Source organism: Scomber japonicus, chromosome 23 (assembly GCF_027409825.1).
Source record: "Scomber japonicus isolate fScoJap1 chromosome 23, fScoJap1.pri, whole genome shotgun sequence".
Taxonomy (NCBI): Eukaryota; Metazoa; Chordata; class Actinopteri; order Scombriformes; family Scombridae; genus Scomber; species Scomber japonicus.
The window spans coordinates 12,688,985-12,714,170 of NC_070600.1; the positions used below are offsets into that span (position 1 = coordinate 12,688,985).

General features: G+C 41.3%; 1 protein-coding gene across 1 annotated transcript in view; it reads left to right on the plus strand.

The window, feature by feature from the left end:
• Nucleotides 1-1,069: 1,069 nt before the first annotated feature.
• grm8a (glutamate receptor, metabotropic 8a) overlaps nt 1,070-25,186 on the plus strand; it is a 229,371-nt gene continuing 205,254 nt past the window's right edge. The window contains exon 1 of the mRNA XM_053343944.1: nt 1,070-1,641. Coding sequence (XP_053199919.1) covers nt 1,099-1,641 — 543 coding nt within the window. The 5' untranslated portion in view covers nt 1,070-1,098. The remainder of the gene's footprint in view (nt 1,642-25,186) is intronic.

A 25,186-nucleotide genomic window follows, 5' to 3' on the forward strand; every position in this document is an offset into this window, starting at 1 on the left:
CATCCCTGCAGTGGGAAAAAGTAGAAATGTCATATCAACATTTAATACTGTTAACATGAAGAAACAACATTCAACATTAAATCTACCTGTTGTGATTTCAAGTTGTGTGTGTGTGTGTGTGTGTGTGTGTGTGTGGAGTAGGGTGTAGTGGATTTAATGTGTTCATTTAGCCGCAGCAGAAACAGCAGGTGTTTGAATGATGCAATGCACTTGCTCCAAGGCACCGCTCTCTGTCTTTTCACTGCTGTCTCTGTTTCTCTCTCTCCTGTCTCACATGCTTTCGCTTTCTGCCTCTCCTCCCTTTCCTCCGTCTGTCTCCCCAATCTCTCTCTCCCTCCTCCTCCTCCTCCTCCTCCACCTCTTCTTCCTCCTCGCTCTGTTCATTTCTCTCTAGCTCTTCCTCATCTCCACTGCAGCAGGTAGCGTGCGCCTTCGTGCGAATAGCCCGAGGAGCTCGCCGAGGTTCACTGCTGTCATTTCAACAGCTGTTCCACTCATTGATATGCCAAGAGATGAGTGTGTGTGTGTGTGTGTGTGTGTGTAGAGGTGATTACAAGCTGACAGATTTGGGTTTTTCAATTATAGAATGGAAGTGCAATTTTTGACAGGTCTGCTGGAAACATTATACCCATATGAATGTTTGCAAGCAGCCGAGTGAGCATGTAGGTGCGCATATTTGTGACATGTTATTTCTGTGCTTGATTGTATTTCTGCCTCACCCATGAGTGGTTTTCACTTGTTTGTCATGTGGACTGTACATCCCTGCATCTAGTTGGTACTGAGACATCCTCTCTCTGTCCCCCCCTCCCCCCAACAGGCTCTTCTGAAGATGTGACTTGCGGATTACAGGATCCACTGCCTGACTAGATTTCTGAGACGTCACTGCCACATTTCCACGCAACCACTCTCTTTGTAAAGCCGTCTCTTTTGGAATATGATTCGCTCATGGGGCTCGGCTAGCTCCACCTCTGGGGTCCTTTACCCCTCCCTTGTTTGCCAATAGGAAGGCTTTACTCTTTAATTCTCCCAAATACGCATCTTCAGTTTTGGAATACCAATCCCGAACCCTCCTTTAAGATTTTATCTCATTCACTGATCATGGAACCTCAGTGGAACCCAACTGCTTACCCCCAATCTCGCTCTGTCATCTTCCTGCTTGTGGCCACTTCCTACACTTGGCTCCTACCCATTGCCTCCCCTCAGAGAATCCCCACAGACCCCCAGGCGGCACCAGAATACGCCCACTCCATCCGACTGGACGGCGACATCATCCTCGGCGGATTGTTTCCCGTCCACTCACGGGGGGATCGTGGCACACCGTGCGGGGAGCTGAAGAAGGAGAAGGGTATCCATCGTTTGGAGGCCATGATGTTCGCCATCGACCTGATCAACAAGGACCCCGAGCTGCTGCCCAACATCACACTGGGGGCCCGGATCTTAGACACCTGCTCCAGGGACACGTACGCGCTGGAGCAGTCCCTGACCTTTGTGCAGGCCTTGATAGAGAGGGACGGCTCTGATGTCCGCTGTGCCAATGGAGACCCTCCGATCTTCACCAAGCCGGATAAAATTGTAGGGGTGATAGGAGCCGCGGCGAGCTCAGTGTCCATCATGGTGGCCAACATCCTGCGTCTGTTTAAGGTAAGATTAGACTCTTTAAGCTCTCCTCTCCTCTCCTCTCCTCTCCTCTTGTCTCCTCTCCTATCCTCTCCTCTCTTCGTCTCTCTTCCTGAATGATTGCCACATCAGGCACGTTCACCCGCCTCCCCTCACTCATCATCGCTGGCAAGATAAAGTTCAGTGATGACAACCAATTAAAATGTAGTCAGTCTTCCTGGAGTTTTCAACAGAGAGAGTAAAAAAAAGAGAGAGCGATTATGTTTTAGCCCGTGCATTTGCCTTTAGAAGACTAAAGTGTGATTTTTATCTCCCGTGTTCAGATGTGTGTGCATGTCGGTGTGAGATGAGATGTGTCAAGATGTGTCATGTCATGCTTGTAAGGAAGGGTTTTGCATATGTGTGTGTGTGTGTGTGTGTGTGTGTGTGTGTGTGTGTGTGTGTGTGTGTGTGTGTGTGTGTGTGTGTGTGTGTGCGCGCTGCGGAGCTTAGATCATTCCTGGCTTGTGGTTGAGCCAAATAAAAATGGCTGCCAAACACGGGTATCAATTACTGCTGAAATCTGTCAACAGCCACTTCATTCACTGCAGTGTGTGCGTGTGTGTGTGCGAGTGTGTTGCGCCTGTGAGGACATCTCTTTGTGCAAGTGTGTTTCCCACTACATGTGTGGGCCTAATTGAGCACCCTTATGAGTGCTCATGTGTATGCATGCGACAGTGTTTCTTCTCTTTGTGCCGCTCATGTTTTGTGTCCTTGCAGAGGCACTCATATCTGTGATAGAGAATACTTATGTCTCTCTAGGCGTGTGTGTGTGTGTGTGTGTGTGTGTGTGTTGGCGTTGTCATCATTAGCTGAACAGGGCTGATGGATAGCCTTATGATTATGAAATATGAGTTCAGTAATGACGCCCATGGCATTTCACATCCACATCTATCCCACGCTCTTTCAGTGTGTGTGTGTGTGTGTGTGTGTGTGTGTGTGTGTGTGTGTGTGTGTGTGTGTGTGTGTGTGTGGTTATATGTGTTTGTGGCCACACATTTTGTGCCTCCCTGTATTCGGAAATCTATACCCTACATGCGTGCATGAGAATATATGGGATATTTTTTGTGCATGTGTGTGTGTGTGTGTGTGTGTGTGTGTGTTTGAACGCACTTGTTAACAACTAGCTTGTGCTTTGAATGGAAGATTTGCATATTAAACAACAACAACTAAACATGATTTATGCCAGGATCTGTCACAGCAACAGCACTCGAACAGAGCGCCTTTCTGGCTCTGCACTGCCTCGTTCTCATTTGCCTAATACGATTTAGTGTGTACACACGTGTGTGTACATGTGTGTGGATTGTATGTCAATGCGGGAGTGAATCTTATGTGTGTTCATGGATATACTGTATGTTTGCGTAAGTTTTCCAGCAATTGTTTATGTGTGCATAAGTATTCCGTGTGTGTGTGTGTGTGTGTGTGTGTGTGTGTGTGTGTGTGTGTGTGTGTGTGTGTGTGTGTGTGTGTGTGTGTGTGTGTGTGTGTGTGTGTGCGCGCGCATGTGATGATATCTAGGGGCCTGTGGTGGTGGTATTATATGACACAAGACGGTATCTTTCTCTGCATGGTTTAACATGAATAATGCAGCATGCATCACAGTCTGAAAATAGTATGGAGGATACACACACACACACACACACACACACACACACACGCACACACGCTGCTATAAACATATGTCTCTTTTAAACAGGCTAATCTGACAGTGGCAGTCACAGCTAGTCGCCCACTCAACACAAGGGGCTCAGAAAGCAAACACAGCCCAGAGAGGGGTGTGTGTTTGTGTGTGTGTGTGTGTGTGTGTGTGTGTGTGTGTGTGTGTGTATGTGTGTGTCTTTTAATCTAGCAGTAGACAAAAGAGATTCAAACAACAGATTGTGTGAAAAATTCCACATCCAAATCCTGAAGAAAACAGCCCGCTATTTTTATTTATTTTTATTCCCCTCGTGCTCAGCCGCGGAGGGAGCGGCGTGCTGACAATCACAGCAGAGAGAAATCAAGTCAAACAAAAGTTGTTGGTGTTTCTTTTGTTAGCGGTTCCTCTTTTGAAGATTATGTTTAAACCGTCTCTGCTTTGTGGAATGATACTTAGAGGACAGAGGGGATGACATCAGATATAATAAGATGAAACTTTGATAATCCTCGTGGGTGAAACCAGGCTGCCGCAGCAACATCTTTCAGAGGAAATTCCAAAAAAGTTTTGTATATAAAAAGAATAGAGCCAATTGCTATCATCGAAAACAAGCTGACAGTTTCAACACTGAGTCTGAAATGAGAGGCTCACAAAGGTTGTATACAAACCAACACTTGAGCCAGATGATGTAGTGGTTCGTCAGGTCACCAGATGATTAACAGGATTTCTTTATATATTTTTTTCAAAGCTTATAATCTTTTCTTTTCTGTGTGAATGAGTAATTAAGGCTTTTCAGTTAAAAAAAAATCAATAAAAATGGAAAAAAGGAAATTTGCATGTAGACCTACTGTAGAGTTGTTTAACAAGGTCAGAGGCTGAAAAGTGGGAGACAATAATATGAATTATTATTATTAAATATAATAGTAAAACTGGAAGAGAGGACACCCAAAAGAATCCCTCACTGCTCATTTTAATATTCGCCCCAGTGTTTTCTTCCACATAAGTTTAGTTCACTTTAGTTTAAAACCTGTACGATCATCTGACTTTTTATGTTTCATGTTAAAGATGGCTTAAACTACACCTACATGACTCAATTTCTAATAAACAGAATTACTTTTTAAACAGATTTCACTGCAGCTGTTTCAGGATGTGTGAAACAGCAGCTGTCTAATGAGCTCTTCGTCAAACATTGTGTTTTCTGTGCACATTGTTCCTTAGATCTATGGGGAATTTAATTAACAAGGATGCCATGGATTCATAGGATGAAGAGCAGGTATAGGCTCCACTCAAGGGGCTTCACAAATTGCAAGTTCAACATGGAGGGCACCTACTGTATCTGAAACATCTTCGTCATCTCTATCATGTTGGGTTTTTGTTTTTTTTTTCTTTTTTCTTACTCATCTCTTTAACCACTCCTCCTGAAAGAGTAACCATCTCACCCTTGGATATTGATTGTGTTTGTTCATGGTTGGTAATTACAGCGACATTATGGATCGCCAAGCCCTTGAGACTTTTCAACACCTCTCAAAGCACCTTGAGGCAAACCTTAGCGACTGCTACAATCTCATCTTTGTCCTGGAAAACCTAATAACACATACAGACATACCAGACCTGTGAGTTAACTCTATCAATTACAGACACAAGCTGAAAGAGATGATGGCTGCCTTTACATCAGTGACTAGTAATGGATAGCACTATGAGTGTGTGTGCATGTGTGTGTGAGTATGTGGCTTTGTCTGTGCCAGGAAGTCCTCACTGTCTTACATTGAAGTGAAAGGCGCCTTTCACACAGTGACACCCGCATGCTGTGTGTCGGAAGCTGAAAATGAAATTCAATTCATAAATTGATAAGTGGCGGCTGTCCCCCGTTGAGAGCAAATGGAATGACTTTGCCTCAGGGAATTTAGGAAACACTGCTATTATGCGCACACACGCACACACACACACACACACACACACACATACACCCATACACACACACTAGAGCCTCTACCCTTCATTCAATCAGCTTCAGTTCCACTTGATTCTGCTTGAGGCTTTCAAATGCACACCACCCCCCCCCTCTTGTTTCCTTTGAGGAGACAACTTATTATCTGTGTCTCTGTTGGTGCTTTTTATGAAGTTATGTGTTCCGAGGCCAAGGTCAGGACAAAAAGTCTTTCCCACGCTCCTTCCCGCACTGCCTCACATACGTCCAGCTGTGCTCGGACCGATGGGTGAGCAGAGTGCACCATAACGCATAAGGGTTTAGTGTATCAGCAAAGTACATCTTACATTTAAGCATGTGTGTATTGTCATGTGTATATGCATGTATGAGGAAGAGCCATCTAATCGCTTCTGTTATGTGGATCCTCTCCTCTTGTCTCCTCTCCTCTCCTCTCCTCTCCGTCTGGGAAATTAACTGCTACGCTGTGTGATATCACTGATATATTCATCTCCTTGCGTATCACCACCAGCCGTGATTGCTTCCCTAAGGACTCTTCTCTCTGTTGTTTCTAGTGGATCTCTACACCATACATTGTGGGACATGAACATCTCCACTCCCAGGAGGCACTTAGGTAGACTATAGTCCGCATTGTACAACCATATCTTTCTTTTATGTGTGTGTGTGCGCCACATGTCTTCAAACAGAGCGCACACACACATGCAAGTGAAATCACACACTTTGCTGTTAAGCAAATTAGCGAGAGCAAATGTTTGCTCAAACCCTCGCAAAGGACAGCGGACTGAGGCCTTTTGGTCACACATATACCTCTGTACTGAGTTCACTTTGTGTCAACTCTTCACACAGTCAGCACAATGTGGAATAAACGGTGGATGATTTTTGATTGCTTTGACACAAAATGCATTCAATTGTTGTTACACTCAATAACAACTACCACCTAAACGCTATGTATTTACAGCCATATTTTAATATCTGTCAAGTATATGTTCTGTTGAAGAGGCTGCAATTTGCTGCACCCTGCTACATCCACATCTAAAAAAAGAAGATAATGCATAAACTCTAAATTGGGACATAGCCTACAACACTTGAGCACCTCATTTAATGAAAGACTTGGAAAGGGGTCAGATGAGGTGAATTCAGACCTGTGTGGGTTTTATCGCTCTCTTCCAGTCACAGAGTGGTTTGCAGCCAGTCCCAGGATGCTACTGCTCTTCCTACCACCCCCACCCTTCATTCCTCAAACCCACAGAGGAACTCCTGTGTTCATGGAGGTGAAAAGTTTATGAACACCAGTCACATATGTATAATATTGCTTTGCATAACTGGAATTACTTGAGTTTCACTAAGATGAATTGTTGAAGGTGAATTTTGGTAAAGAGGTTAGAGTTAGCTATGTGAACAGTTCTGAAAAAGAGACCTACTTTTGTAACTACATGTCTTTGGACAGTGGTCTCTTCTGAACTTGATGGTTAAAGTTGTGTTATAAATGACAAAATCAGATGCTGAGATGTATATGATATGTCCTGGTTACATTGGTGCATTTTGGATGTTGTGCTGAGCTGCATGGTGGATAAAAGAGGACTAGAGCAATTTGTTTTTTTAGGCACAGGAACACCCTCTGAATTACAAATCAATTTGGCATTAAAGCGGCACGGGGATAACAACAGCTGCATTAAAACGCAATTAACAGGAGACGCTGTACTTTTATTCAGATGCCATTTTAGACGTGATTGCGACGGATTTGCCATTATTCTCAAGGTCAGGCAGAGTTTGGGCTATAGTCTTGTCCTAATCCTCCAGACTGTTTGATAGAATAATGACAGGAGAGACACTGGGAGAAAGAAAGAGAAGCTGCAAGATTGCAGAGCAAGAGGCAAAAGCAACAGAGTGTAAGAGAAGGGATTTAATGAGAGTCTGAGGGGTAGAAATAAAGACAACAACACGATGACACAGAAGGAGAAAGACAGACACAAGAGAAAGATAAAAAGGCAAAAATCCTAAAAAGACAGTGAGCAGGAGAGACCATGGCGTCCTTTGAACTGTAATGATGTGGTGTTGATTTCTTTCATGGAGGCATTAAGCATTAAGAGGGTGATAATAATGAAGCAACAGAGCACCCTGAACAGCAGGCAGGAAAACTCATTAGGACACGAGTGGGTCTCCGTTTTGTGCCGACTAGCGCTTGCCAACGCTCGCTGTTTGTATCTGAGCACGCCTCGTGAGCGCATCGTTTCACTCCAAATCATCTGCAGCAGGGAAATATCGCGGTCGCTACAGACGGGCAGGACACGATCATCCAACCTCGACTAACGAAGGCAGACTTAATGATGGGAGACTTAATTGTCCTTCTGAAATTATTTATTACTTTCATTTGTTGAGTGTTGCCTGGAGATGATTCATTTACAAGAGCCATATGTAATGTGTGAATGCTGACTTAATTGGATTTGTTAGCAGCTGTATAGAGCTAATTCTTTGAATCGAGTTTGGAAATAACAAACAGGACACACAAAATAGCAACAGTAACCAGCTTTTACAGGTGTTAACTGATAAATATATGAATGTAAAGCTGAGCATTACTTGAGTATAGCTGTTCTGTTTGCAGCAGGAAACTCTTGGGGGGTGCATGATGTGAAACAAATCCATGTGGAAATTAGTCTCAATCCATCTGCTTCTTTTCTGTAACAATTCGCATTACAATGTGTAAATGTCTAAAAACGACTAAACGTGTCCTATATAGTTTGTTTAGATGTGTAGTTACATTATCGCAATGTAATTTTAATCAATGTAACAGTCCTTTTCATTTGGTCACCGTTCAATGATGTCACACCCCCTCTACTAAAGAGTATATCCATGTGTGGACAATGGTTTCTACCAAAGTCTATGTTCAAGGTAATATGTTGGTGTGGTTTTGACTTTTATTCAATTTTAAGACACATTTTTATGACTTTTAGATCTTTGTTGTTTCAAAATATATCTTTAAACCTTTTGTTATCAAATGTCTGGATCTTAAAATGTCAAAGAAACAAGTTAAGCAAATGCTAGTGACAGCTCAGTTCACACAGAGCCCCTCTCGGATGTCCGCTGCCCATTTAACAGCTTAAGAGAAACAGTGATTTTTAAAGTGAAACTGTTTTATTCAGTTTTTTTAGTCCTTTTAATCCCCATGTACATTTGTTTTGGAGAGTAGGAGACCTCTGTGGATAATTTGGTTCTCTCTCAGAAAAACCTCCTGAACATTTGGATCAAGCTGAGCAAACAGTGGCGGCAGCTTGGCTCACTGCCTCTCTGGATGCACTGTGTCCACTGAACAGTGTCAGAGAAACACCAGGTCTTTTTTGGCTCCTGTGAAAAACCTCCTGAACAATGAACACTGAAGGAATCCTAACCAGAATCCTAAAGAAACTGAGTGATATGATGGCATTGGTGGTTGTTTAACAATGACAACAGCTCCTATGATCCCACGCTACTTCACAATGCCATCAAACTGTTTGTTATCATTATTATTGAGCGACCTGTGAGAGTAAAAACCAAAAGTGATGAACCTGAAATTCAGTATCTACCACACATTCACACACACACACACACACACACACACACACACACACACACACACACACACACACACACACACACACACACACACACACACTGTCACAACATATGAACAAGCACACATACAGCATGTGATGTGTCAGGAATTTAATTGAAAGTTTAATCGAGTCCTCTGATGAGAAACAGAAGGTCATTACAATGATGTTTAATGAAACTGCTGATGGTGTACATGTTAATATGTAGATTTATTTGTGTCCGCTTCACCATGAATGTGTGTGTGTGTGCTCGGGAGAGAGGGTTGTGTATTAGTTGAATGGATGTGTGTGTGTGTTTGAGAGCGATGAAGAGAATAAAACGAGATAGAGACTGCCTGTGAGTATTATCTGTGTGTGTGTGTGTTGTGTGTGTGTGTGTGTGTGTGTGTGTGTGTGTGTGTGTGTGTCTGTGTGTGTGTGTGAAGAGAGGAGGAAAAGCATTGTATATAATGCATTACTGTAAAGTGGAATGAGATTCTATCTCACCTCTTCCTTTCATCAGGTTTGTGCCTGAATGGAAGCCCAGATAAGGGATAAGTGAAGCCGATACACACAGGCGATGGTTTCACTCATCACAGCTGGACAGCACAGACCTTTTCTTGTGACAGAAACTTGCAGGTGTTACTAATAACATAAAATGATCGCTCAGTCATACCAATGTAATGTTATACTTAATAGGTCTTTCTGACTGTGGACATTTGAACTTGTCAAACACAGGTGTGACAGTCAACATTTTAATGGGTGTATGGCGACCCTAAATGATTATTAGTTAAACCTATGTGTTACCCATTATGTCAAATCAAAATGTCTGCTGTAAGAAAAGCCTGTTCATCCCTGTTTACTTTGATCCATCCCAAAGTTGGCAGTTAGCATCTGCAGATCAGTGCCTGAGGGTCAACTCCAGGCAGGAGTCCTCCTAATACCTAACATGCATGTTTTGTTTGGAGTGGAAGAAAAGCCATGTGAACACAGGCATAACTCCACACAAAAAGGACCGCACTAAACCCTGGGGGGCTCTGGCTTTTTTTTGTGAGTTGCCAATGCTCCCACTGAGCCAACACACTTGGTAATTTACGTAGCGATGCCAGGAAGCTTTGCAAGTGAGCCAGCATGCACAATACTAGAATCCAGACATTATCAGTGCTATTAGTCACACCCCGGTTTGACAAGACACGATGTCCTCCATATGAAAAAATGTTAAAATGTGTACTGGCTTTAGCAGGAGTAGCATTATGGACTGCTAAAATAGGAAAAAAAAGGTTCAATGTTTTTCAGTACCTTCCAGTTTTGTATTGCTTATGTATCACCATCTCAGTGTTACAAGTGCATGTGTATAAAGAACTTAATCATCATTCAGACAGTGCACCTGGGTCTTTGTAAGGAGACATGGTTCAAACACCAGGAGGAGACTGGCTCGTCGTTACAACAAGCATTTCTGTTGTAACTTTGGTTCCCTGATGAAATGTTTTCAGCACGCATGATTTCACCACTTCACTTCGGAAGACAGTGTGTCTGCGTTGGGATGCTGTTGCTGTAATGGATTCTCTCATTTGAAATAAATGAACTCGACAAGGAGAGAAAATGAGATTGAGAGAAGACTCACTGTGGGTGGAAACTGGTTTCTCGAAGTGAGGAGGTTTCACTCTCAAATGAGAAATTCTCCACTGCGTTGCCTGTTGTTAGTAAGCAGTTGTTGCCGTGTGAGTAAAACTCAACGCAGGGTTTTACTGTTAGATTTGAGTGTGTAGATAATGCAAGGTAGCTGTAACCACTGTGGCACTGAAAATGCACTGCTGTTTTCTCACAGGAAGCAAAGACTCCAACAATGAAGAACAAAAATAGACACAGCAATGTCAGAACTGGAAAAGAAACTTATGAGTGAATTATGAAGCCAGTCTAGCCTCAAAATACACAAAAGAAACTATTTAAATTGGAAATAAATAAAAAAAAGCATTAGTTTTCCTGTTATTTGACCACAAAATGACCACGGGAGAAGAAAGAGAATGGACATCAAATACACCCCCTGCCTGTCTGTGTATTTTTGCTTGCTGGTTTCTTCCATAATGATTCAATGTCTCTTCATAGCTGTGTATTCGCTGATGTTATTGACGTTATATTTAAGCTGTCTTGTTAAATTATGGAGTGTCTTGAACAGCAATTTTGCATTTCTTCAGCAGCTCACTGACTTGTTGATGTTTGTACAAGGTCTGCTACTTGCTTGTAAGTATTTCTATATTCTTGTCATGTTTTCAAGCTGAGCTGTACAATGAGTCATTAGCTTAAATTAATTAGTGAAAATGCTGGAGCTGCTGAAGCTTATTGAAAAGAGCGTGTAAGTCTTGTACTTAATGCGTGTATTTAGGGTTACAACAAACTATTATTTTCATGATTGATTAACCGCCAGCTAACGATTTGTTGAAGAGCGAAGTTTTATCTGACTTACATTCCTAAACTCAAGAAAAGTCAAGCAGCATGTCGCTGTGATAAATGAGCTGAAAGTAATGCTTTTGGAAGTTTTGCTTGAAAAATTATGAATCCATTAACTAATCACTTCAAAAAGTTGTTTCAGCGGTACTTTACGTGCATTAAAACTTTCTACATAAAATTAATGATTGTTTTTTAGTAATTAATACCCTTTGTTTTTCTTAATATCTTATTTCTGTGACTTGGCTTGTGAATGATGCTATGACTGAAATGAGCACATAGTTTCAATAAGTTAACTGGTCCTGCTAAAACAACTTCAATGACCTTAAATGACCTGTTTCATAAGTGTGTGATAGTGATAGTGAGTATACATGGGTGTTTTGGCTGTGTTTTATTACATTGGACCATCGGAGAGTGACAGAGAGGACCTTTTGACAAGTCAGCATCTCAGAGCATAAACTTGTGATCATAGCATATAAAGTAAAGAGTGTGTGTTATATTTGCTAAATGAAAGTGTTGTGTGTTACATGAGGCAAAGCTATTTAGGTCATCTTTCAGTCCTGTTAGAATAGACTTGACAGACACACACACTCCACAGGTGTGAAATTTGGCGTTTTAAACAAGAAAACAGCTCTGTTGAATCTATTACTAACAGTCCAGCTGTATTGACTCGCTGCTGTGTCTGCTAGATGTGTCTGTGTGTGTTCTTGTTGTTTATTACAGCATTTGTTAGGACTCTGTGCTCTAAAGCTGGTTCTTGATTTGCTTCATCTCTCTCTCTCTCTCTCTCTCTCTCTCTCTCTCTCTCTCTCTCTCTCTCTCTCTCTCTCTCTCTCTCTCTCTCTCTCTCTCTCTCTCTCATTGCTTTGTATACAAAGTAAGGACGGGGTCGTCGCCATAGGTGACAGAAAGAGCACTTTGGTTATAAGTTCAACACTGTAGTGTGGAGTAACGTGGGTGGGGACCATGTTCATTATTAAAGTTTAAACTCTCTTAGCTGTAGTAAGTAGGCTTTGATACTTTTAAAAGGCAAAATATAGAGATTGAAATACAGTTTAATCTGTGTATTCCAGTGTAAAACTAAAGAATACAGCAGGAAGTCTTTAAAATTGAATGACACATGGGTAACGTTCTCAAATCTCTTACTGGGACATCGACAAAAAAGCTGACATGGGTGAAAAATGCATCTGAATACATTTTTAATATTTGGAATAGGGAAAAAAGGGCTTCATTAAGTCTGACTTATCTTTCAAGCAGCATTTCCAATGTTGAAGCTGGAGGAGACATGGGAAAATTTAAAACAAGAACACCCTAAATAGTTCAAAGATATGAAAAATATTCCAAAATACAGTAGTAGTATGAGCAAAAAGTAGGACAGATGAAGAGAGAAAGTGAGACTGGGAAGCAGAGGATGGGGTTGGGGTTGGGGTGGGGTTTAAAAGAGCAGGACGAGGGCAGTAAAAATCACCACTCAGAAAGACGGATGCAGTAAAGAGGATGGATAAGGAGAGGGAGGAGGCAGTAAAACAGTAATTGTCAAGGTAAAAGAGTTCAGCAAGAAGAGCGGCGGAAGACTGGAGAGAGAGAGAGGCGGGTTGCAAAGGTGTTTTTACATCTTGCAGCGATGTTACATTAGATCAGAGGGAACAGGTGGGAGGAAGGAGGAAAAAAGAGGTTAAGTGTTTGGCGTTTCCACATCCCTGCTTTCCTGCTCTTGGCATGCCTCAATCTATCTTTCTTCTTGCGCTGCTTTCTTGTCTGCTCGCTATCTCTTGCAGCTTTTTCTGACCATGTTAATAGCAATGGCGTATTATTTATGAAAGACAGGCGAGAAGACATGGAAAGAACATTAGCAGAAAGCCAGGGTCTCCCTAGGAAAAAAATAAAATAAAAAAACAATACCTTTTGAGGGGTCATCGACAGGAAGTGTTCTTACCAGGGTGTGTGTGTGCGTGTGTTTTAAAATAGATGTCCTCCTTTGGAGATTTATATAGAACATGACATATGCTGGATATAACAATTTCTCTCTCTCTCTCTCTCTTTCTCTCTCTCTCTCTCTCTCTCTCTCTACAATACATACAATACTTCTACCCCCTTTATCTGTTTGCCTATTCCAATGGCTGTGATTGACACATTGATTTATTGATTGACAGAGAATCAAATTAGAAATGGGAGCTTATTTATGGCCTAATAGTTTTTTTATGTTTCTGTTTGGGTGTGTTTTATGTCTGCGTGAAATTTGTTTACAGATGGTTGGAAATATGTGTGTTTGTGTGTATGAGAGAGAGAAGGGGGAGGGTGGACAACAGAGAGCAAGAAAGAGAGACTGCATTACTTGCAGGGTTTTGCCAATTACCCCCCCTAAGCCTGAGGTCAAGGAAGAGAGAGACAGAAAATATTTCTTTCTTTTTTTCCCTTAATCCATATTCATTGCCTGCCAAAAATAATCTACCTTTCTCTTCTTCAGTGTCTCTTCTCTCCTCTCCTCTCCTCTCCTCTCCTCTCTTCTCCTCTCCTCTCCTCTCCTCTCATCCTCTCCTCTCCTCTCCTCTCCTCTCCTCTCCTCTCCTCTCCTCTCCTCTCCTCTCATCCTCTCCTCTCCTCTCCTCTCCTCTCCTCTCCTCTCCTCTCCTCTCCTCTCCTCTCCTCTCCTCTCCTCTCCTCTCCTCTCATCCTCTCCTCATACTACGTCATATGTCCTATATTGTATAATCCTGTATTACAGCTGTGTAGTGTTTTGGTGCCTGATTAGCCTTCCAAACTTGTGAATGTATAACTCAAACTGAACCTCCTTGATTTGTATTTCATCTTCTCGTCAGTATCTGATGCAACACAACCCCACCAAATGCAACTTTCTCTAAGTGCTTAACGTACAATCACATTACCCTCACAAATAGCACAGCTGCCCCACATTCACCCCTGAAAAAGATGCCATAGTTCATCTTTTTGAATGATTTTATCCTCACAGCCTGGTTGACAACTACACGGCACAGCAAACAGGAGAGAAGACAGAACTACTAATCAACATACAATTACTAGAATAAGGAGTGCATAGCAGATGTAAAACAGATCTGAATGATATGAATAATATTGCAACAAGGGAAAAAAGGTGTCTTGCTGTTGCCATGACTATTTAACAGATTGAACTATTTATTAATGGACAAATTAGTTCTTCTTTTCCAGTTGGGTGATTTAGTCGCATTGGATATCGTCAGAGCTGTTAAACTTAAAAGTCTGAGCTGCTTTTGTGCTTTAACACGCAGAGAGGTCACCCAGGGAAAAAAAAGATGGATGGGATGATGTTCATGAACTCCCAACAAAAAGAACTGAAGCAGAGCCAGAAAATGTAAAAGTAGCCATTAGCTTAGTTTGGCCATTGTGGTGCATTTTATGTGCGGTGGTGATATGGACGCTCTGCAGGACATTACACTGGTGATATGGACGCTCTGCAGGACATTACACTGCATTAAGTGACTTTTAAGACTGCACGTCATGGAGAGTATATTGCTACATTATCATTTTCTAATTAAAGTTATATTCCGGGTCGATTAAGTCAGTTTTTTCTTTTAGAGTGACACAATATTGACCTGGTTGGAGAAGGGAGATAGGAGTTTATGTATGTCACTGTAAGTTAATGTGGGTAATAAATAATTTACTGTTAACTGTCTGTGGGAACGATGCTGGAAATTCTGGTGAACTCTGACCTGAGCTGGCCAGAGATTATACCAGAACAGGAAATACATGCTGGAGTTTGGCTATCATGCAGGCTTCAACCTAAGTGAATGGAAGGTGAACCATACTTTTACTTCGTTATTTATTTGATCCCTTTTCCCACCTTTTTTCCCCTACATTCTCTCTTTTACTCTTTCACTCCGGCTTCTTGATCTTGCCACCCATCCCTCCTTCTTCCCCTTCTCTCCTTCTCCCTGCCCTCACCGCCCTAGCCTATAGCGCTTCTCCTCTGAGGTATAGGCAGCACTAAACGGCCTCGGCGCAGCGTCCCCATGTATTTTTAATGGCCACACCCGTCATGCTGGAATCTCAGCCTGAATTATGTATTGGGAATGAGTGAGAGAAAAAAAGAGAGGGAAGGCAGGACACAGGGAGGAGAGGGATGATAGAGGGAGAAAGAGAGAAAGAGAAAGGAACAACGGGTATAAAAGAGAGGGTGGGAGATCAGTGAGGACAAAAAACATGCTGGGAAAGTTAAAGATGGGATGAGAGAGAGAGAGGCACAGAGGACGGATAGAGATGTGTATTTTGGAATAATCACAACCCTGACAGAGGAGAGTGCGACCTCTCGCCTTCCTCCATCAAACCCTCATTTTATCTCTTCCACCCTGGGTTCCAACTTCACCTCCACACACCGCATCCCTTCATCTCTCTCTCTTTCTCTCCGGGGTTCCTTTTCTTCTCTCTGTCTCACTATTTCATCACCTCTCTCCCTCCCTCTGTCACCATCTCTCTCTTTCACATCCCCCTCCGCTCCATCTCTTCTCCACCAAACTTATTACTCCCCTCAGTCCTCAATGCGCTGTATTTTTTTTTTCTCCCCTCTTTTACTTTTTCACCCTTTTCATCTCCCTGCCTCTCACTCTCTTTCCTCCTCCCCAAATTATTGGCTTTTTTTCGTGTGAAGCTGCGGTAATGGAGCGCTGGAGGGAAGGTGGGGGTGAACAGAAAGGGAAAAAAGTGAGTGAAACTGAAAGAGAGAGGGAGTCAGATATGGAGAAATTGAAAGATGTGAAAGTATAGTCTGTCTTTGCATCAATATGTTGATGACACTAATCAATATATCAATTAGGATTATTTACTGTTCCTTCTTATTTGCGCATATCTTTCTGAGTACTGGGCATTGAAGGGTGAAGGACATGCACAATATTAGTTAATGGAGCAGATCTGTGACTCAGCTAATCCTCTCTTTTATTACTCTTTCTCCCTCTCTTTATTTAAAATAGCTGAAACCCTGTGGGCATGTGTGTGTATATGCTTGTTTACTCAGAGCTTCCTGTGTATAGCAAAGGGTGTGCATCCAGTGAAAGGCTAGTTTTATCATTAGTGAATCCAACAGAAGCCATTACAGTCCAAACCATTTGTCTCTCTCCCTCTACAGTTGGAGGGGAGGTCAGCTGTAGTGCTGGTAGATGATGCATATAACTTTGCAGTGCACTCAGTTCCACAGCGCTATTATGTTATGCACATTCGCATTAGTTTTATTAAGACAATATACTGTTATATGGTCTGGAGCTATATCATTGACAGCGAATGTGTAAAAAGGAATAGATTAAACAATTCAGTCATTATCTACTCACTTCAAGTTGGTAGAAAAACCCAACACACAGTGAGTTAAACCCCAAACTCCATGGCAACCGTCTCTGACAATACTGCATTTAATGAGGCTGACCCCAGAGTTCTGTCATTGCTCTCTGGGGTCCAAAAGTTCACATGTTAGCCTCATTATTCCCTTACTGACTGATATTTGGTACAACAGCACTATTGATAAACAAAGAGCCACATTTTCATCGGGGGATTAACTATTCTTTTTAAGGAGCTGACAGCTTTCCGTTAAAAAGAAAGGCACATTCTGTCATTTTTCAGTTTCAAAATTTTAGTGACTAGTGCAGTGCCCGTGAAAAATCTGTTTTTGCATGTGTTTTTACTACAAAGTAGCCTGGGCTATTCAAAGTGTTTTCAGTTTCACGTTTTAGCTGCCAAAGCTCCGCTGCCTTATACCCTCTCTAAGGAGGCTCTCTGCGCCACAGTGCTATCAATCCGCAGCATTTCTATTTTTGACGGAGCCGTTTCTAAATCGCGTCGAGCTCAACAGAGCACATTGCACCAGACAGGAAGTCAGACACAGAATCGGCATAATAAAACCTCCATCTTTCAAAATAAAACCTGTGCAGCCTCCCGATTATATTTCAGCAACAAACACGAATAAAACAGACAAAGACACCATCTAGCTAGATAGCCTACTGACACATGGTATAAGCACAAAAATAAAATAAAATTACCAAATCAAGTAAATTTGAGCAAGTTAACAAAATCGGGCCCTTTGTGCTGCCTGCTACTACAGTAATTATGGTAGCCTAAAGGCACTCGTTCAGATTTTATTGGGCTGCACTGTATTAACAGTGCAACTTCATTTTAAAAGGCAGTTTTTTCTGCCAGAGCTCTGCTCTGCTGCCATGACTCGCCCGGTGTGAGTTGACACCGAGCAGAGGATGGAGCAGCCGTTTCGTGACGCTGACAGACCCGGTGGAAATCCCGGGTAACTCTGGTCCTGCGCTGTGCTCAGTGTGTGAGAGGGGGAGTGGCCAGAGGCTAGAGCGGCAACAGCAAATGTGTGCTTCTTTTACTGATATATTTATCTATATCTTTACATTTCTTATCCAAACAACGTCAAACGTGGCACTGCACTAACTCGTGCCCGTAGCAAGACACATGCCACATTTGAAATCAATCGGATGAACGGTTCGAGAGATATGGGAATAACAGATAGACAGATGTTCCTGTCATTTATAGAAAACACAACCTTTTTAAGCATCAGAAAATATTGTCAACTTAAGATTTGGCCGCACATATCCGCAGGTGTTTTCAGTTACTTTTCTGGGCAGGTTTAAATGGGAGCCATGCTAGAAATAGACCCTCATTTGTCATAGCAGGGAAAGCACATGTTAGTAATAGCGTTAACAGCATCTCTGTGTCATTAATTGTCCCAGTAAGCCATGTCAGCAAGCCAGCATGCAAATACCAGGATCCTAGAACTGGCTCGCTTAAATGAAATGTTGTTTTTGATGTTATTAATTCCTCTGGTGCTATTTTGATGTAAAATGAAAAATCTGCTGTGAAAAAGGTCAAGTGAATGTGTTGGCTGTGTATTAAATCATATATGGTTTGTTAAATTGATGTGACATTGCCTAATACATTACATCTGGCAGTCAAATTTGCCTTTTCTCCCAACTTGTACATTGCATCATGATAGTTAGCTCACAGCTAGCGCCCATCGAACTCTAATGATGTATTGTGGGATCAATTGATTCCACCATATAGGGTGTCATTATTCCCACCAGTCACCAGTCATTCAAACAACACTACAGTAGAAAATGACCATCAGATTATATTGGACTCATGATGTTAGACACAGCCATAAATGTCTTGTTGCTTCACATGATCATTTTTTCAGTGGTGTTTTAGAGAATAATGCTACGGACAATGTGGCAAGCAAAAAAAGTCTCTGTGTGAGTTTATAATTCAAACACATGCAAAGCTTTAGGAAAGTATTAATCAGCCTGTATACAGCCTGTATACAGAGTCCTGAGTGTAGGTCTAATCAGGGGGATTAAGTGAAAACACCTGTCAGGAGGAGCTGTGGATGTGCAGGGTTAGTCAGTCCTTGGGTTTGGCACATGTAGTGATAGATAAGTCAAAAATGTGAAACTCTATAAGCTATTATAGACTTTTTTTTTTTTTGGTAATTCATTTGAACTCGTTGAAGTCTGTGATGTGGTTTTCATCATCACTCCTTGTCACAACAACACAGTTTAGTTTATATTTAGTTTATTTGGATCCCCATTAGTTGTTACCCAGGCAACAGCTACACTTCCTGGGGTCCACAGTAACTTAGTACAGTATTACTAAAAATATTTAATATAATCAATAACAATGATGAAATATTGAGCAAAAAAAAAAGTACGTTTCTGATTACGTTTTTATGCCTTCCCGCTCTATCTTCCTTGTGCACCCCCCCCCCCCCCCCCTTTTTTTAACTCAACATTAGGGGCCACAACAAATTTTCAATACACAAATGGATGATTAACAATAAAAGAAAAGCCTTATATTGTATGTACTTTCTGAGCAAGCCCATTAGTAATGATTGCGATAATAGTAGTTGTATTAGAACTGGTAGTCATAGAAGTACTTAGCCTTTAAATCAGCAAAGTTTTCACGGCTGTCAGTTTGATGTGAGTTACAGTGAATCACACACACACACACTCATCCTGACCTGCTGTTGACTCCTCTCCAGCGGTGATTGAGAGCTGAAGATGTCTCAAGAGGTTACATGATGCGAAAAAACCTTGAGGCTTTGGTATTTTTGTATATTTTTTGATATTTCAGCACAACGTCTGTGATAATTAGGATGACATTTAGAAAACCTTTGATATGTTTCCTCTGGTCTGTCAGGAAGCACCAAGAGGAACACGTGAAAACAAAAACTGTTTCCTCGTTATGTGCTTTGGCTACTCCAAAATGTCTCCCGGTCATTCCAGTAAAGTCAGTTTCCTGGGCTGACCTTACAGTTTGTGTGGATTGTGGAATTGGTGATGAATAAAACGATTTACATTAAATATTCTGCAGTGTTTTGACATTAAAAAATATTAGGCGGCCATAAACAGGCGCTTTGTCAACTCATTAAGTTACTCAGTGCAGTCTTACTCTGTCTGTAGGGAAACATTAGCAAAACTAACAAACAACTCCTTCTGAGACAGCATGTACATTTGTTTTCTTAGAGGAATAAATGAGCAAATATCCAAACCAGAGATACAAAGTACAGGCAACCATCCCTAGTGTCAGTGACTGATGTGGAGAATCTCACAACAGTGACTGCGAATCGAATTTCTGAAAAAAATGATAAAGCCACGAGAGCACTGAGCTGCTTCATATGACCTCATCTTATTAATTATGGTCTGTACTATTAGTTTCACACCAGGTGGCTCGCAGAGAGGAGGTAAACTGATGAGTAAAGCAGAGGTGGAGAGAAAATAGGAGAGGAGGCGAAATGAGATGCAGATCAATGGCAGCGTGAATGCAGGAAGACAGGCGTAGTAATACATGTGGGAATCAGAGACAGACAGATTTAAAGAGGGACAGATATCAAAGAAAAACAAAAAGAAACGCAAGCGGAGAATACACATGACGGATACCATATATAAGTTCTTAGATATAAATATCACAGATGTCTACTGTGTCACATGTAGTTCATTCTGGTGATTATTTATACTTTATTGTACTTCTTTTAAAAGTAGCTTAGTCCCAGCTGCAACAGACTGTCAATCACAATACAACAAAGACACATTTGGAGTATAATATTATTGCACAAACCGTTATGTTTGCTGAGGCACAGGAAAAGTACATGAAAGATCTGTTTTGGAAATTGTGCTGTAAAACTGTGAGACTCATTTAGGTCATGCTTGTGTTATTTGCATGTGTACAAGAGGAGGCTGGACTGCTGTTGGTTTATGATCATCACACCTGTTAAAAACACACAGCTGATAATAACCTGTTGGCATCTTCCAAATTTACTGGGAGGTTCAATGATTTTTCTTTGACCTATGATTTAAATGTGCAGACTAAAAAAGAACAATTACACAAAGATGGATTAAAACTGTCAAGCAGTGCCTCTTTTGATTGTGATATTATGAGACATCATGTCCTTTCAAGCCACATGCTACTGGCTGCTCTGAAAATTTGGACTGGTGACATTTTGATCACAGGCTCACTCTTCAAACCACGAAGGTACTGACTCCCCCCTGTCGCCCTGTGTTAAATTTGAGCATGTCCTGGCGTGATTGTTTGTTTCACATCCCTCTATGCTTCAGCCTCTCCTTTAGTCAGCATTAACCTTCAAAGAGCATCCTTTACAGCAATGACTCCCTGCTAAACACGTGTCCTCTGTCTTTCAAACACACACAGAGCCTCAAAGTAAAACCTTTTACACCTGCTCAGGTGTCTGTGGGTCTATTTACATCTTAGTAAACACCCATTTTCTTTAATTGACTTTAGCTGCTTTACCTTTTCTTCATACCTGTTGACCTGAGAATACATTAAAAGTCCAGAACATGACCATTAAATAGCTTCAAACATGTTGTGCAGCATAACTGAGGTGTTCTGAAGCCAACAAATATATTGAATATTCACCACTTTTTGAATTTTTGATGCCTTTTTAGTAGTAGTGGTTTTATTTTTTCATGGTAATCTATGTATGATAATGTCCCACTAACCAATTAACATCCAGAGTACAATATTGCTGCTGCTCTTCAGTGGACTCCTCTCATCAACAAAAGAAAGTTAACAACATAATATCAATGAAACAACAGGGAGAGTGAGCTTGCTTATCATCGTTGGTAATGTTATCAGACTGGTTAACCAGAAGCAACGACATGACCAGCTGCTATAAATGCAGTAGGACTTGGTGACATGGATACTTAATCTCCATGAGAGAAAGAAGAAGACATCAGAAAACGTGAGTCAGATACACTACTGTTAGTGTTGGGTACATGTGAGTGGTGCCATCAAGGCTGTAATGACTTGTGTTGTCTTCTTCTGAGTCAGTCTTATATTTATGTCCCATAAAACAATACAGGCCTACCAACTCTCTGTATGCACAGACAATGCTGATGCATAAAAAATGGGGATACTCTATTAATTGTCTCATGCTGAGCCAATTTAAAGTTGCATTAACATAATTGGAATTGAAAAGTACATAATTCAGTGCCAGTGATTGAATTTGCATGCATACAACTTGTAAATAGACAGATATATCTCTCATCTAATTTATTGAGTGTTTTGTTCAACCAATCCTAATGTAGTATACATAATTTAATTTAATAGCAATCGCCTAATCCTCTGCAAACAGTTGACATAGCATTTTTTCTGATGGACTGTCAGCAAACCTAAGCCTTTGTATCATTATACCTGTTGGCAAGGCGATTGAGAAAGCCTTTGGGGGTGCTTACCCCCGCTTAACTCCATAAAAAAAGCGGCTTCGTAACAATACATAAAACTCTCGGAGCGTGTTTCACTCGCAGTCTCAGAGGGGATTTAACCGCTAAGACAAGACAAGTCTTTCCCTTTCTCTCACTGAGCTCTGTCCAAGTGGAGCTGGACACCTGCCAAGGTTTATGCGCTGAAAAATGTGTTTGGTGCATACACACACACACACACACACACACACACACACAGTTAGACATGTATGCACACTCGGGTAGCGAGAGTTACATTCATACTTAGCCACATGCCGTTGCTGTTTTGTTGTGGTTATGGGATAGTTATATGGAGAAGTAAAACCTCTTGGTGGGTCTCCAGAATCTGTGTTTATTGTATAATGGTCCAACTGGCTGTCATTTTATTGTTTTATTTCTCGCTTCTGTGTCAGGGGCTCTGCAGATGGACGCAAGGCTATGATAAAATCGCATCATATTGCCTGAATTCCTCCCAAAAAGAAGTGCTGTACTCTTTATCTTTTTTTAAAATCTATTTTAAAACTGCAGCTCACGACTCAGGAAACTTTTAGAGACTTTAGGACAGATGAGAACTTCCTGCTCATTAATCCAGTGAAGGTTAAGTGTTCAGGGTTATCGCACCAGATAAGAACTTTGCACATCTGAGCCCACTACTCTGTGAGAAAGTCATTGCAATATACTCCAGAATAAAGCACTTAAAACAAACATGGCTGAATGAAGGACTTCCTAAGGTTTTGGACTAATGCACTCAAAGACAAGGTCAAAAAGTCAAAGCTAATATGTAGTTTAGAATTTGAGAGAAAGATTTTGATTTCTTCAACATCATAGCTGGCAGCACTGGCTATATTTTTTGTATTTTTACATATCTCTTGCATTCTCTGCCTTTGCATAAAGGCGTTGCTGCTGTGACCATAGCAACCATACATGATCTATTTTGAGGATGAAAGCAGATTTATTTATGTTGGTGGCGTGCCTAAATGTTTAAAAAAACGGTTGTAAAAATTGCAGCAACCAATTTTTTTTTTTGGACGCATGTATAAAACTAAATTCAACAAGCTAGGGGAATCATCTTAAAGGAATCAATTCTGGTTTATGGAGGGAAAGATGGTGCTCAATGTCAGCTAAAATCTCCTACTTAAAGACTGCTAAGAGGGGAAGGAAGAAATAAGAGCCTGTCTTCAAAAGACACAGACCGAGGCTTTGAACTCTTGTGTGTCCCACTGGGGCAGCTCTGTTGGCTAGCTGAAGGGGAATTCACACTTTAAAAAGAAGATGTTTGTTTGGGGGCGGCGTAGCAGTCTCTCGTTGTATATTTCCTGCAATGATGCTTGCATATTTGGTCAACCTTTTAATATTCTTATTTGGACCATTGTTTTTAGCATTCACACTTAATTTTGCAGGGACAGTAGGTCAGTGAAAAGAAAAACCTTTGATGAATAGCATTACAAAATATAATCTGAATTGAGTGCTAAAACACTGTGTATGTAGCTTCAGTCTGGATAGGTTTCCCAGTCAAACTGTGCCTACACAGGTTAATACTCTTAAGCATTCATCAGGCTGAATTCTGCTTTTGCTTCAAGGTTTTGTTGTACCTCCATCACCTCTTGTCTACAATAGACGGACATGTTGTCACCAACATGTAACACGCATCACATAGAAGCTATGCAGGCTACAAAAAGTGTTACCAACCTGCTTAGTCTACTTACTGTTAATTGTTTCTGATGCCTGTAATATTAGTGAAGAACACCAGTTTAACCAGTTTAACGATGCTCTGCACTCTTCTAGTTAGTCAGCAGTCCAGCAAGGTCATTTCTGGTGCATAATGTCTCACCACCATCCTATCACTCTACATGATATTCAAATGAAAGGATGTTCAATGACCTCTTCCTGTTAGTGAGTGTACCTCCATCTGGTGTTGTGGCTAGGTTATCACAGTCAACAGGTCACTTCGATCCCTGTGCTGCACCTTGGTGGAGAAATTCAGTTTGGCTTTAATGGCTTTGTCAAGCTGCAAGTTAGTGTCACTGTGTAATGGACAAACTTCACTTCACTGTTAACTAACAACCTGGAGGCTGTTTTAAAGCCTGTTTGTATCCATGTGTGTGTGTGAGTGTGTGTCTATTGTGCTACTAATGGACTAAGCCCATTATGCCTAAGTGAAGAGTTGGTTTTAATAGTTTGAAACCACATGGCCTTTGTAAACATCAGGGCGTTACTGCGAAGTCTGCTTTGAATAATGTCCGCTGTTAGCACAGAGAAAGGCTGCGTGGGGGAGATGTTCCCTTCACAGGTACACACGCTAAAACAAATGTATAGGAGGAGTACATTTTATAGCAAAACACATATTTTTCATTACAAGTACATAATAGGCCCTCTTAAGAGCAGATTCACACTTATCCATCCACCATTAAAGTACTAAATGCAAACTAAAAACTACAGACTGTCATTCAGTTACTGTTAGCCATTGGCTGGTGGGAGCCAGGTGAGGGATCATGTTCGTGTTGAGTAGCAGGTAGGTTGTGATGTGTGTGTCTACATTACTGCATCTGTTTTGACCCACCACCCTCTGGGAGTGAGAGCTGGAAGTCCAAATTGGTGAGAAAGTAGCAAAATGAAAAAAGAAAGTTTGCATGTTTTATTATATAAGCTGTAATCAATTAGTCATTTTTAAATGAATAGTGAATTATATTACTGTGTAACTTATATTACTGTGTAATTACTAATGTGTAAGGTGTAAAAGTGGTGCTGAAATCTCAAAGAATGATCATTTTGCAACTCTGCAGAGCTTTTTACTCTCTCTGAGGTCATAGTTTTAGTTTCAAGGTCCACATATTTACATTTCGCTACTCTCATTAACTTGTAGATGGCTGATATGCTGCCTGCACAGCATTAAACTAATAAACACAGCCCAAAATATAGCAGTCTCAGATAATTAGACCCAGAAAGTGAAAACTGGACTTCTCCATGTCTCCAAATTTTATTGGATGTTTTGCATCCATATATAACAACCTTATAAACAGGGTTAGGGTTAGGGTTAGGGTTATTTGTATCTTTCAGCTTGTCTTTTTCTCCCCCTAATGGCCGAAAGAAAATAAATGCAGCTTTAAAGTGACTTTATGGTCATTTGGGGCACATCATTGTTGGGTTAGGTTTATGCACAGGTTGTGTAGTGTCTGCTTCACGAACAAGTGTTTGT